A 14725-nucleotide genomic window follows, 5' to 3' on the forward strand; every position below is an offset into this window, starting at 1 on the left:
AGGTTCCTGGGTGACTGGTGCCGGTGGCCCAGCAGTGCCCACTCTGGGCTACGGTGCTCTGACCTGGACAGGAGCTGGAATTTCTCAGTCTGGACAGGGCCGCCTGCTGATGCCACAGCTCAGCTTCCTCCATGATCAGTGCTTGGACATTCTTGTTTAATCTTTTCTTTGCTCCCACTTTCTGCTGGTTTGTAAGTTTGTTTGTTTTTTTTCTGTGTAGTTTTTTTTTTTTCTTGAATGTGGGCTATTTCAATGCAAGTCCTAGACTTTTTTTTTTTTTTCATTTAACCTGTGCCATATCTTAACGTATATCTCTAACAGGCATCATTATCATACCTAATAAAAATAACTATTCTAATATCCTCCACCTTCCCTGGTGGCTCAGTTGGTAAAGAATCTTCCTGCAATGCAAGAGACCTGAGTTTGACTCCTGGTCAGGAAGATCCCCTGGAGAAGGGAATGGCTACCCACTCCAGTATTCTTGCCTGGAGAATTCCATGCACAGAGGAGCCTGGTAGGCTACAGACCATGGGATCACAAGAGTCGGACATGACTTAGTGACTAAACCACCGCCATTCTGGTATCCAGTCCCTGATCATTTCCCCCTGATTTTCTCAAAATTGGCTTTGGCAGTTTGAAACTTGTCTTTTGCATTCTATAACATACTTCTTCCTTGCTATTTCCTGTCACATACATACTTTTTTTCACCTCCATGCCATTTATTTGTTGAAGAACTTGGGTGGTTGGTCTTGTAGAATTTTTCATATTCTAGATTTGGCAGAGTGGTGGTATCTAATATGTCCCTGGATCCTCTTTATTTCCTGAAAACTAGTGTTTTGATTAGAGACAATTAGATTGTGGATATTCGTGTGTGTGTATATGTAAATACCTTTTTGGTGGGGCTAGATTCTTTCCTAGGAGTGATGTGTGTTTCTTATTGCTTCACATCTGGAGGCGTATGCTGTCCACTGGTTCTGATTTTAGTGGTGGTAAAACTGATCAGTAAATTTGGATGTTGTCAGCCAGAGCTCTCCTTAGAAAAGTGCCTCATCGTGTTTTTACCTAGTCTTCTTAGTGGCCACTGATAAATTTGCCTGGACCCATGCCTTCACTGAGGGTTACAAAGTAATGAATGATCTAGTTCTATTGTTAAAGAAGACTTTAGAATGTGGGCTTTCTGGGCCTTTTGTGAACGCCAGTTGCTGTATGCCTGTAGGCCAGTTTCCATCCCTTCTCTTAGCCCAAACCAAACTTACTCTAGTAGATCGTAAACAATGGTTGTTTTAATATCTCAACTCCCTGAAATCTAGGCATTGAACTTGCAGTCAGCAAATATGAATTGGGTGTCTTCTCTGTAAGAACACCATCAGAAGCAGCAGCAACAGTCATCTGTACTGATTGTATACTTCCTATACATCAGGCAATGACAAGGCTCTTCACAATAAGAACTACGTTACTGAGAGTGATGGTAGGTCCTTTATGCTGCATTCTGTATTCATTGTCCACTGGCCACTTGTGGCTACCAAACACTTGACATGTTGCTCATGCAAATTGAAATACGCTGTAGATGTAAAATATTCACCAGATTTCGAAGGTGGTAGTTTAGTCACTCGATCGTGTCCAACTCTTGCGACCCCATGGACTGTAGCCTGCCAGCCTCCTCTGTCCATGGGATTTCCCAGGCAAGAATACTGGAGTGGGTTGCCATTCCCTTCTCCAAGGGATATGTCTGACCAAGGATCAAACCTGAGTCTCCTGCACTGCAGGTAGATACTTCACCGATTGAGCTACCAGGGAAGCCATAGATTTCGAAGACATAGTATAAAAAGAACAGTGACCATTTCATTAATGATTTTATATTGATTACATACTGAAATAAAGATATTTTGGATAGATTGGGTTAAATAAAATATATTACTAAAATTAATTTCATCTTTTTCTCTTTTCACTCTTTTCAAAAATTTGGCCATTGGAAAATTTAAAATGGCATGTGACCCCCATTGTATTTCTCTTGGTCAGCACTGCTTCTTTCTTTCCTATAAGTTGGTATTATTACTTCTGGAGAGATTAAGAACTTGTTCAAGGTTGTCCAACCCAGTAAGGAAGACGTGAGGATTTGAACACAGGTCTGTACTTTTCCACTGGGTCATGCATGGCCCAGTGCCCAGCGTGTGGCCATTGGCCAGTTTGTTGAATGAATGGTTTAATGATAGGAAAAGAACAAAAAGTCTTATTTGAGCTTTCTGGGAGGTGAGAAAAGGCCTGAACACAGCAAGGGAGCTAGATGGGGCCTAGGCTAGTTCTGGGCCCATCCATGCTGGCTGAGGGGCAGTCAAATGGCTCTACATTGTGCAGTAACATGGTGGACATGTCACCCATGGTGGGAACCATGGAAGGACCTAAAAGTTACAGGTGAGCCTGCCTGTGCTGGAATAAGGAGTGGAGACTGCTTCATGCACAACCTCAATGCAGCTACCCTTTAATATGTATTCAAGCTGCTGCTGGAGCCTGGAGGACAGTCACTCCCGTTTCTGCTGTCAGGACTGAGATGCAGTCTGAGGCTGTCTCAGTGTGTGGTCCCTGGGCTTCAGCATCAGTGTCACCTGGGAGCTCATTAGAAATGCAGATGCCAGACTCCACCCCATTGGGCTGAATTGGAGTCTGCACTCTAACAAGACCCCCAGATGCTCTGTGTGTTCATAGAAGTCAGGGCTAACGTAGTGATGGCAAGAACAGTCTCTACCTTGTCTGAACTCTGAGTTCAAATCCTAGCTTTACCACTTACTAGAGTTTGGGTCAATTATGTAACCCCTGTGACCTTGACCAAATAATGTAAGTACTGTGGATCTCAGTGTCTTCATCATTAAAATTGAGTTAGTAATTCACAACTGATTTTGAGTGCTTAATAAAGGTGATATATTATTAGGAGAGGACAAGCAAAGGGAATAGCTCTCTGACTTTGACAATGGAGATTCCCTGAGAGGTGAGGGAAATTTAGACCCAACAATTAATAACTGGCCCTAGTCTTTGGTAGCTTTAATGCAACAATAAGCCCTACTATAAGTCTATGGTAACTTTAGCCCAACAATCAAAGCTCTTTAAAATTCATGAAATTCCTGTGAGTCATCCACGTGAGTGTTATCAATCAGTTGATCAATCAGTAAGTGTTTATGATGCAGAATGGTGTAGTCCAGTGCTTCTCAAACTTTAATGTGCATATAAAGCACCTGGTGATATTGTTCAAGCGTAAATTCTGATGCAGTAGGTCTGGTGGGTGGCGACTGAGATCTTGCTCTATTAGCAGTATCCCAGATGATGTCAGTGCTGCTGGCCTGAGCACTGCACTTTAAATAGCAAGAGTGTAGAACAGTAGTTCTCAATATTTATTTGGTCTCAGGGATTCTTCACTCAAAAATTACTGAGAGCCCCCAAAGCTGTTGTTCTGGTGGCTCATAGCCAGTGCTATGTCCCATGTTAGAAACAAACAGAAAAATGTTAAACTTAAGAGTACACAAGCACATAGACTGATGACATCACTGTGCGGTGTAGCCCCTGGAAAACGCCACTGTGCACTTGTGGGAGGATGAGAGTGAAAACTTTCAAATAACACTTTGGTACTATTACAAGAATAGTTTTGACATCAGAGACTCCCTGAAAGGGTCTCAGTGACTCCCAAGGATCCTTGGACCACTATTTGAGAACAACTGGTATAGAGCAACTAACTCTCTGCTTGGGACTGAGTCTATCCTAGTTGAGAATCTTTTAGTTGTAGAAAACTCAACAGGTTAAGCAAAAATGGGAAGTATTTGAAAAGCTGCTGAGCTATTGCCCGAAATTTGAGCAATTTTGGAAGATTCAGGAAGGACCAGAAAGTGGCAGGGATTTAGGGCAGGAAAAAGTAAGGAACCCAGGGAGTTTCTGGTCTTTATTCCTTCCTCTTTATTCTTCTCTTACAAGATTGCCTCTTCTGCTTCTCTGTGCATGTGGCCCCATAGTTCCTGAATTATGGGTCCCTAGTTCAAGTGACCTGTACTGACTAGAGTCACTATTTTCCAATTTGAAGTCTGTTGGAGGTAGAATCTGATTGGCCCAGCTTGGGTCATGTGTCTACTTCTGAGTCAGCCAATCAACAGTAGCCAGTGGGGCAGGGCCCTGTGGTGCAATCATGGCTGCCATGGCCCACCAGTGTGTGAATGGGAGGTGGAGTGGGGAGGAGTGGAGTGAGATGGGCAGTTCTCAGAGGGGGGAGGGTGGTTTTTTTGGACATCAGTCTCAAAGTCTTCTGTAACAGATTCTGGAAACCTGGGCCTCCGTCTTCCACATAGGCTCTGTGACTATGGGCAAGTCATGAGCCTTTTCTGAACCTGTTTCTTCAAGTACCAAATGGGAATGATACTAGTCGGTTAAACTCAGATGGTATTGTAGGAATTAACTGAGGTAATATATAAGAAAGAACTTTGGTTGCTGTGTGCCCTGCATAGTACTAAGTGTCAGGGGTTATAATAAAATATGGAGTGTCATCTTTGCTCTCTGGGACCTTGGAATTAAATTGAGGAGAAAATGCTAATAGTCATGATACAATTAGAAAGCAGCAGGCTTCTGACTGTGCACTTACCAAATGCAATAAGAGTTCAGAGGAAAGAGAAATCAACTGGGCAAGGATGGGAAATAATTTATTGAGTACTTCCTGTAGACTTAGTATTGTCCCCTGTGGTTTCACACCCCCTTATTAGCACTGCAACAACTCTGCAATAAAGATGCTGGTCAGCCCATTTTACAGCTGAGAAAACTGACACTTAGACAAGTAACTTGTCCAAAAACACATGCTAGTGTTTAAAGATATGTCCGTCTGACTTTAAAACTGATGCTTTACTCCTTAGTGTGGCAAGGGGGAGATTCTTGGAGGAGTGGCACGTTAACAAGGCTAAAGCGTGGACCAGATATGGCTGGGCAGAGTAGAGGCTGATCCATGACAAGGATCAATCAAAACAAAGACTGGGATGTAGCATGAGCATGAGGTGATCGTGGTGGGGTTGGTATTAGGATATCCTTGGATAAATCAGTAGGCTTTGGTTGGCTGTGACTGAGTATGTGATTGAATGGATGACCATGGGCTCCTGTTCTTTACTCCTTTTGTCTCATGAGTCTGAGTATCATGCAGGATGCATTGGGTAGGGCAACGCAGAGGCGGAACCCTAGCTGGTGAGTTCTTTGAGCAGCTCAAGGGTTAATTGATGCCCCTGGATTAAGATATGGAGTAAAAGGGGAATGCAAAGCCTAAGATGTCCTCTGAAGGAAGACAATACCAGGTGGATACAGAGAATGAAGGAGAAGAACCAAAGACAATTAACTTACTGACTGACTGGTGGACTGATTCATTTATTCAGCAAACATTTATTAAGTGCTGTTTAGGTGGTTGGCCCTGTGCCAGTTTCCAAGTATAATGGTGGTCCAAATAGTGCATTTTCCACACTTACGCGGGGGAAACAGAAAACCAGTAAGTACACCAACAAATAGATAGTATAGCATTGTACGTGCGTGCTCGGTTGCTCAGTTGTGTCCACCTCTTTGTGAGCCCTTGGACTGTAACCTGCCAGGCTTCTCTGTCCATGTGATTCTCCAGGCAAGAATACTGGTGAAAAGTGAAGTGAAAGTGAAAGTCGCTCATTCGTGTCCGACCTTTTGTGACCCCATGGACAATATAGTCCATGGAATTCTACAGGCTAGAATACTGGAGTGGGTAGCCTATCCCTTCTTCAGCAAATTTTCCCAATGCAGGAATTGAACTGGGGTCTCCTGTGTTGCAGGCGGATTCTTTACTAACTGAGCTACCAGGGAAGCCCTTAAGAATACTGGTAGTCATTCCCTTCATCCAGGGGATCTTCCTGGCCCAGGGATCGAACCTGGATCTCCTGCATTGCAGGTGGATTCTTTACCATCTGAGCCACCAGGGAAGCCCAGCATAATGCCAGATAATGCCAAGTGCTGTGACATGAAGCAGGATGGAAGGCATGCGTGAACATACATTGGTCAGGAGGGCTTCTCTGAGGAGGTGACATGTGAGCAAGACAAGTAGGATTCTGAGTTTCCAGGCTTGAGATGTTGCAGGAGACTGGAAGAGTGCTTCCCTGATAGCTCAGTTAGTAGAGAATCTGCCTGCAATGCAGGAGACCTGGTTCAATTCCAGGGTTGGGAAGATCTGGAGAAAGGATAGGCTACCCACTCCAGTATTCTTGGGCTGCCCTGGTGGCTCAGCTGGTAAAAAATCCGCCTGCAATGTGGGAGACCTGGGTTTGATCCCTGGGTTGGGAAGATCCTCTGGAGAAGGGAAAGGCTACCCACTCCAGTATTCTGGCCTGGAGAATCCCATGGACTCTATAGTCCATGGGGTGGCAAAGAGTCGGACACAACTGAGCGACTGTCACATACATACATACCAGCCACTGGAGGCATCCCTGGCCTGTGTCCCCCATGCCCTGGAGCCACGATCCCTGTCTGCAGTTGAGAAAACCGAGGTGCAGGGAGAGAGTGGGAGCGTTATCAAGCCCTGGCTCTCGTCGGGGGCCCCCCTCCCTCTCGGGCTGCTCCCAGTTCTGGCTCCCCTCCTCTCCTCCCTGGCAGGCGGGAAGTATTTTTAGTCTCCCGAGCCCCCTCCCCGAGTCTGCCTTTGCCTCTGTCATTCTGCTTGACTTGCTTTCACCTGCTCCGAGGCGGCTGTGACAGGGCTGCGGGCTGCACACGTCAAGCTGTCCCCGGCTTCTCCGAGGGGACGTTGTTGGGGGGTGGGCGCGGGCAGCTGAGGGTGACCACCCTCAATGTGGGCAGGGAGGGAGGCCTGTCAGTGCCTGGGGGAGGGCGGCTGCCAGGGCCACACAGCTCCCTCTTGGGGTCAACTCTGCGTAATGAGGGCGAGGGGAGGGGGCTGCTAGCTGGCGGGGTGTGCAGGGATGGTGGGGCGGGCAGAGGCCAGGCGGGAAAGCACCCTGGAGGGGAGGGGAGGAGGGGGGGAGGAGGGAGGGGGCATTTTGTAATTTGTTTTGGAGAGAGACAACCGAGGAGGTGGTGGCCGCCGTAGCTTGGCAGGTGGTTGTTGATTGTGAACTGTGTGTGTTTGGGGAGAGGGTGTACATCATGCGACTGGGGTACAGGCCTTTCCGCTATGATGTCCCCAGGGAAAGTGTGTGTGTGTGTGTGTGTGTGTGAGAGAGAGAGAGAGAGAGAGAGCACCTCAGGCCTTTTGACTGTGAAGCCCCCCGGGACCACTTTTCCAGGCCAGGTCCCGTTTGCCCTGCACACCAGGTGCTGCCATGTTTTATTTCTCTTCCACTGAGCCTTCCAGTCTCTGTCCCCAAAGACCCCAGCAGGCCCTTTCCCTGCTTGGGAGTTTAGTGCTACTCATTACCAGAGAATAACCCGGAGGAGGCTAGGGTGCTACCCACGTGACCACTGTAGGACTCACAAAGGTCTAAAAATAAACCCTGCCATGTTCTCATAGCCACTGTCCCAGGGCTGCCAAGCTGCCAGCTTCCTCTCTGGCTGCTCTTGTCAATCCTTGGAGGTGGAGCCCACCCCTCCATGCCGCCCCCCAACCCCCAGATGATGCTGGCCCTTTCTGGGAGATGCACACACGGTGGGGGTGTCAAGAGTCCAGCCCCAGGAGACTTTGAGGTGTCAAGGTCTTGGCCACTGGCTGGAGACCAGAGGCAGACCACACAGGGAGGCCTCAGCAGATGCCCACCCCGTGGAGTAGGCTGAGCAAGTGGGGAGGGGAGTGCCCCACGGGCCTGGGCTCCTGCCCCAATTCTGGACTTGGCTTGCTCTTGAGAGACTTGAGCTGGAGGGGGTGTGAACACAGGAGTCTGGGGTGATAGCTGCACGCTCATGCTACTTGCTCTCATTTTCTTCCATCTTGGCTGCCGAGAGGAGTGGGTTTGGCATCTGCGTGTGGTGTCAGCAAACCTAGGGGCTGAGGAGTTGGAGGAAGAGGTCCTGGGGGCAACAGTAGAGGATGGGAATTCGGACTGCCCAAGGCTCTGGAGTCAGACTGTCTTGAGTTTACGTCCTGGCTCAGCACTTAGTGACCAAGTGACTTTGGGTGAGCTACTTCACCTCTCTGTTGCCTCAGTCTTCTCATCTGCAAAATGGAGATAACTCCAAAAAGCACTGCTTTTTGGAGTTGTGAGGATTTAGTGAAGTGATACAAGTGAGTTGCTGAGTCATCTGGGCAAGTTACCTAGCCTCTCTGGGCCTCAGTTTCCTGGCCTGTAAAGTGGGGTTGGTATAGGTACGAGTGGAGTATAAGGTTGAATGAGGAGATCCAGGTGAAGCGCTCAGGGCCTCACAGAACACACGCTGGGGAACCACAGTGATTGTCATCATAACAAGCACCCCGATATTCCCATGTCTCCCCAGGCCCGTGGCTCCGCAGGTGGCAGGAGGAGGCATGACGCCGCCTCGCAGGAAGACCATGACAAGCCCTACGTCTGTGACAGTAAGTACAGCAGATGCCACCTTCCTGCCGGGGCCCCCACCCTTCCCTGAGCTGCTCCAGCCCGGAGCTTGCTGGCTCCTCCTCTCGGGCCTGGACCTCAGCTTGCCTGCTGGCTGCCACCTCACTGCAGTCACACCTGACCTCCTCTGGCCGCTCCCCCAGGCCTGGTGTTGCTGCAGGAGGGAGAAGCCAGCCTGGGAGGCCCCCCTGCCCTGTGCTCCTTTCCCTGAAGTGGCCTCCTTCCTGGCTTTCCTCTGGCTCCCTCTCTTTCACTCTTTCTGTCTCTGTAAGGCTCATCCTCTATTTCTTTTTCTGTTTCAGAGAATTACAAACAAAAACATAATTCAAAATCCTCCAACAGAGGTGCTTGGCTCCGGCGGCTTTTCATTTGTTTCCCTTTAATCTCCTCTCTCTCCTTTCTCTCTCTCTCTCTCCTGTCCTAGGTAAGGCATGAATCTTTCTCTGACGATGACTTAGTTTAATAAATGGCCTGCGATCCATCTCCCGCCTTCCTCACTGGCTTCAGGAACATCTCTGGACAAGTGACTCCCTGGATCCGGGGTTTAGGGTCCACAGACAGAGCTGGGGAGGGACTGAGGAGGGCAGAGCTGTGGGAACAGTGGCAGCAGGTGGACCTTGGAGACCTGCAGCTTTTGGAGGGACTGCTTCAGCCTGAGAGAGCTTTGTCTTTCTCACCCACCAGAGCACTGGGCGGTGGGTTTAGATCCTTGCCCTAGTTATCTTCTCACCAGATCGGGCGCCATCTGCTCACTCCATGGCAGGGGCGGCCCTCGAAACCGCCCTCCCTGACCATCTTCCCTTCCTGCCTTCTCTCTGAGGACGCAGAGCTCTGCCATGGGTGAGAAGGGGCTGCGGTGGGACCACTGAGGCTGGGCTGGGCACGGTGGTCCCTCGGGTGCCCCTCCCACCCTGCGGGGCACAGGCAGTGCATCGGGGGTGCTGCATGTGTTTCCTCCCCCTTTGCTGGCCTCTTGATTTCCACAAGTTGTTCTGTGCCTGCTGGGGTGACAGCTGGTTGGAGAACATTTTGCTAGAAGAACTCAAACTCCATGACCCCCATTTGACTGTTTAGCACACCGTGCAGATGACAGTCCTGAGATGAGTCCTGCAGGTAACAAGTCTCCATGCCCAGGTGACCCAGGTTCAGGATGAGGAGGGAGCAGGGCATGGGGGTCTGATGTCTCTTGGCAGTGCCGGGAAGTGCTTGCTTCCTCCTGGGTCTTGCTTCCTGGAAGGCGTTCAGTTTTGTTCTGACACATAAAAGCCCAAGCATGCTAGCCCCTCGGGAGACTGGTTCAGGGCTGGGAAGGGTGCTTCAGACGCCCCGGCAGCAGGCTTTCCCGCTGTGTCTGGCCGGAGCAGCCCAGCTATCAAGAATGCCAAGAGCTGCTTAGGAGCCGGGGCAATGCAGCTCTTTTAAAAGCCTGCATTTTCTTAGGTGATTTTCTGCCCCCACAGACAGTGGGATTACCTTTTGCTCTGTCTCTCCAGCTCTCATCAGGTTCCCAGCCTATAATAATCCCAGACACACCTGTGCACCTCTTTCCATCCTCCCCTCGGTTCCTGTCTTTGCTCCTTTGTCTCGGAGGTCTGCCTCCCTAGCGTTAAATCCAGGGCGTGCCCTTTGTGGGTGTCCCCACTTGGCCTGGCTCACACCCTCTCCCCCAGCTCCTGTGGCTTTGTTTAGGGGCTCTCATTGCCATTTGTGGGTTCTCCTTCCCCTCCCCGTGGGGTCTTGTCCTCCTCCTGTGTTCCCTGTGGTGCTTGGGAGGCCTGATTACAGGCTTTCTGGAAGTCTCTGCAGTTGGTTCTGCCTACACAGGGCTCCCTTTTCCTCCCTCGATGGAACAAGGTCCGCCATGAAATGCCCTTCTCTAGTCTGGCTCTCTTAGGAAACTGTGGCAGCTCAGTGATTAATAGACTTTATTTTTATCTGGTGCCCTTCAGACATGTGATCCTTTGGGATAGGAATGACCTTTGGAGAGGTCGCAAGGCCCACCTCCCACCCCCGATCTGAGCAGGGAATGCTTTTAATAATCTCTAATGCATCCTAAGTAGAGAGGTGTCTGGTCAACTCCTCGAATGTCCCCAGGGATGGTGTTACCATAAGCTGCCCTTTCTTCCATGATTCCAACTGTGCTTTGAATGATTGTTTTTTTCCCTTAATAGGAACTGAAATTTTTCTTTCCTACAGGCCCGCTTAGCTTTGTGCATCTTTTCCCAACCAATAGGCACATTCAGCATTTCATCTGTGCTGGAGGCCCTCTTCACATCTCCTTGTATTCTTGGTTTACCTAGGAATACATCGCATAATTTCTGTGCTGGCCTGCTCTGAATCCCCTTCCAGGTTTAATTTAAACTCAGTACTCTCACTGAAAGTAGTACCAAGGCCAAGTGGTTCAAAGAGTAACAGACACATTTCCTTGTTTATTTTACGCATTGGCTCTTACCACCACCTGCATCTGTAGAGAGCAGAAGTAATTGGCCACCCTCTCACACTGTGCACCATCTCAACCACTTCCCACTTGGTGCCTGTCCTGACCCCCGGGCTAATGCCTCTCCAGGTGTGTGCTCTTTTCTACTTATGCATTTGATTATTCCTGCTTCCATAAATCACTCTGCATTTAGCCCTATTGAGTTTCCATAAAGAGATACAATAATATGTGACTTCAATATACAAGATTCAATAAAGGCAAATTTAAAGACAGTGCCCAGTAGTTAAATTTCATTCTTCACAGATTCGCAATCCCTGCCATTTTTGTATTGTGTGTGGTTTGATTTGCATAATCCCCACTGCATATTTTGAGTTATTTATGAAAATATTAGGCCACCTTGGACCCCACCACCTCTTCTCAGGTTTCTGTGGAGTCCTTGTAGCTAGTTTTTTTCAGGTGTGATTGTATTTAACCCTTCCTGGTATCTATTCCTATACAGTCATCCTGCTCTGCTCTCAGTCCAAGGTTCCCTTTCAAGATGAGTGGTTGAAATATTATCTTACCTGCTAACTTAGGTGATGGATAGTTTACTTGTTACCTTTCACTCAGTCCTTTAATTTATTCCATCTCAGGGAAATATTCAATCATCTAAACATAATTTATTTTTTACCCAATCCTTCATTTTCCAGCAAGTAACCAATCTCTATTAATTATCCTGAAAGTCTACCCAGCTTGAGGATTGAAGCTCTGTTTTTTCCCTTTTAATCTCTTGCTGAAGGGGAGAGAGTGTTCAATCTCTTCAAGTAAAGAACCTGCATAAGACTTTATAGGAAAGGCTATCGGTGTTGGTCAGAGTGTGGGCCTGGACGACCTGTGCAAAGATATCTGAGATGTTATTAAACCTGCATCTTTTGAGAGCTTCTCAGGGGATACTTAGGAATACTGGGAATGATTCTTCTACTTCATTCAAATCCGAAGGCTTCTGGCCTGTGACTGATCAGCCCTTTTATTATTCCCTGCTTTTCACATCTGAACGTTCTGGAGGCTCCAAGAATTCTCTAGGCAGAGTGTCACTGGCTCGCATTTCTGTTTTAGTTGTTCTCTTTAGAATCTTTCCTCTTCTTTCAACATTGTTATAAAACTCAGTAGTCTAATATAAAATTCAGCAACCCAGCAGTTGACTTTAATTTACTCAATAGCTTTAAATCCCAGTAATATAATTTACTCCCTTTTATAGGTGGGATGATGACAGAGGATAGACCTGTGTGAGAAATCCTTGGGTTTGAGCCACTAGAGTATTTTAAAGATCATTTCAGGCATTTGCCACTTTGCTTCCTAACTGTTCCCAGCTCTGGATTTTCTCTTTTCATGACTACAGCAGACTCCTGCTGAGAGACTCACTTTTCCATTTTCTCAGGCTTCCCTGATGGCTCAGTTGATAAAGAATCTGCCTGCAATGCAGGAGACCTTGGTTCGATTCTGGGTTGGGAAGATCCCCTGGAGAAAGGGATAGGCTACCCACTCCAGTATTCTTGGGCTTCCTTCATGGCTCAGCTGGAAAAGAATCCGTCTGCAATGCGCAAGACCTGGGTTTGATCCCTGGGTTGGGAAGAGCCCCTGGAGAAGGGAAAGGCTACCCACTCCAGTATTCTGGCCTGGAGAATTCCATGGACTGTATAGTCCATGGGTCACAAAGAGTTGAACACAACTGAGCGACTTTCACTTTCACATGTTCAAGGAGCATCATGGGAAAGAAGATGGTGGTGGTGGGATGATTTTTAGGTAGAGGGAGAATATTTGTCTCTAAGTTTCAGTCATTTAGGGAGGAACAATGCACCCATTTGCCCTTCTGTGGGGCACAATAGAAGTGATTTGTGAAGTTATTATTTTCTTTCTCTGTTTTTAAAAAAATTAAAAAAAAAGTTAATTTAAATTTAATTACATTGTAGGAAAAACACTTAGCCTGAGACCTACCCTCTTAAATTTTTAAGTGAACATTATAGGTTGTTGAATAGGGGCACATCATTGTACAGCAGGTCTTTAGAGCTTGCTTGTCTTGCTTGATGGAGACTTTATACTCGTTAATTAGCTATTTCCTATCACCCATTCCCCACCAGCCCCTGGCACTACCATTCCAGTCTTTGATGCTATGGATTTGACTACTTTCGATAACTCATATAGATAGAATCATGCCATACCTGTCTTTCTGTGTGGTGCTGTGCTTAATCGCTCAGTCACGTCCGACTCTTTGTGACCCAATGGACTGTAGCCTGCCAGGCTCCACTGTCCGTGGGGATTCTTCAGGCAAGAATACTGGAGTGGGTTGCCATGCCCTCCTCCAGGGGATCTTCCCGACCCAGGGATGGAACCCAGGTCTCCCACATTGTGAGCAGATTCTTTACCATCTGAGCCATCAGGGAAGCCCATTTGTCTCTCTAGAACTGGCTTATTTTGTTTAGCACAGTGTTCTTAAGGTTCATCTATGTTATTGTATATTGAATAACGCAGTATTCCTTCTAAAGGATGACTAGTGTTCCATTGTGTGTGTGTGCCACATTTCTGTATCCATTCATTCACTGATGGACATTTAGGTTGCTTCCATATATTGGCTATTGAGAAAAATGCTGCAAACCTAAGAGTACTAATATCTCTTTGAGATATTGATTTCAACTCTTGGATAAATACCCAGATGTGGGACAGCTGGATCATATGGTAGTTCTACTTTTAATTTTTTAAGGAATCTCTGTACTGTTTTCCACAGCAGCTGCACCATTTGGCATTCCCACCAACAGTGCACAAGGGCTCCGACTTCCCCACATTCTCGCCAACACTTGTCTTTTGCTCCCAGCCTTTTCTGATTATGGTGATAGCGTCTGCTAATGGGTGCTTATGTGTGCAGAGCATGGTGCTAAGCATTTTATATACATTGCTTCTATAAATCCCAGCGCCAACCTTGAGAGACAGGGACAATTGAGCTCACTTTACCGAAAAGAAACAGGCTCAGAGAGGTGAGGGGACTTATCCAAGGTCACACAGCTAGTTAATGCTAAACCTGGGGTGTGAATCCTGTTTCTCCAGCTCCAGAACGGACACACCCCAAGACATCTTCGCACAGACTGCTGGCTAATATGCCCTCATCCACACTGATAGAGAATTTGGTTCTGTGTGGCTCACGGCAAACTGTGGAAAATTCTTAAAGAGGTGGGAATACCAGACCACTGCACCTGTCTCCTGAGAAGCCTGTATGTAGGACAAGAAGCAACAGTTATAACCAGACATGGAACAATGGACTGGTTCCAAATTGGGAAAGGAGTATGTCAAGGCTGTATATTTTCACCCTGCATATTTAACTCATATGCAGGGTACATCATGCAAAATGCCAGGCTGGATGAAGCACAAGCTGGAATCAAGATTGCAGGGAGAAATATCAACAACCTCAGATATACAGATGTTACTACTATACAGGCAGACAGCAAAGAGGAACTAAAGAGCCCCTTGATGAGAGTGAAAAAGCTGGTTTGAAACTCAACATTCAAAAAATGAAGATCATGGCATCCAGTCCCAGCACTTCATGGCAAATAGATGGGGGAAAAAAATGGAAACAGTGACAGACTTTATTTTCCTATTTTCCTAGGCTCCAAAAATCACTGCAGACAGTGACTGCAGTTATGAAATTAAAAGGCGCTTGCTCCTTGGAAGGAGAGCTATGACAAATCTAGACAGTGTATTAAAAAGCAGAAACATCACTTTGCCGACTAAAGTTTGTATAGTCAAAGCT

General features: G+C 47.3%; 1 protein-coding gene across 7 annotated transcripts in view; it reads left to right on the forward strand.

Moving 5' to 3' along the window:
• The window catches only part of DPF3 (double PHD fingers 3), a 290669-nt gene that overhangs the window by 164284 nt on the left and 111660 nt on the right, over positions 1-14725 (forward strand). For all 7 annotated transcript variants that reach the window (XM_044924773.2, XM_025295255.3, XM_044924771.2 and 4 more), the window contains exon 6: positions 8413-8491. In XM_044924773.2, the coding sequence (XP_044780708.1) occupies positions 8413-8491 (79 nt within the window). The remainder of the gene's footprint in view (positions 1-8412; positions 8492-14725) is intronic.

Source organism: Bubalus bubalis, chromosome 11, assembly GCF_019923935.1.
Source record: "Bubalus bubalis isolate 160015118507 breed Murrah chromosome 11, NDDB_SH_1, whole genome shotgun sequence".
Classification (NCBI taxonomy): Eukaryota; Metazoa; Chordata; class Mammalia; order Artiodactyla; family Bovidae; genus Bubalus; species Bubalus bubalis.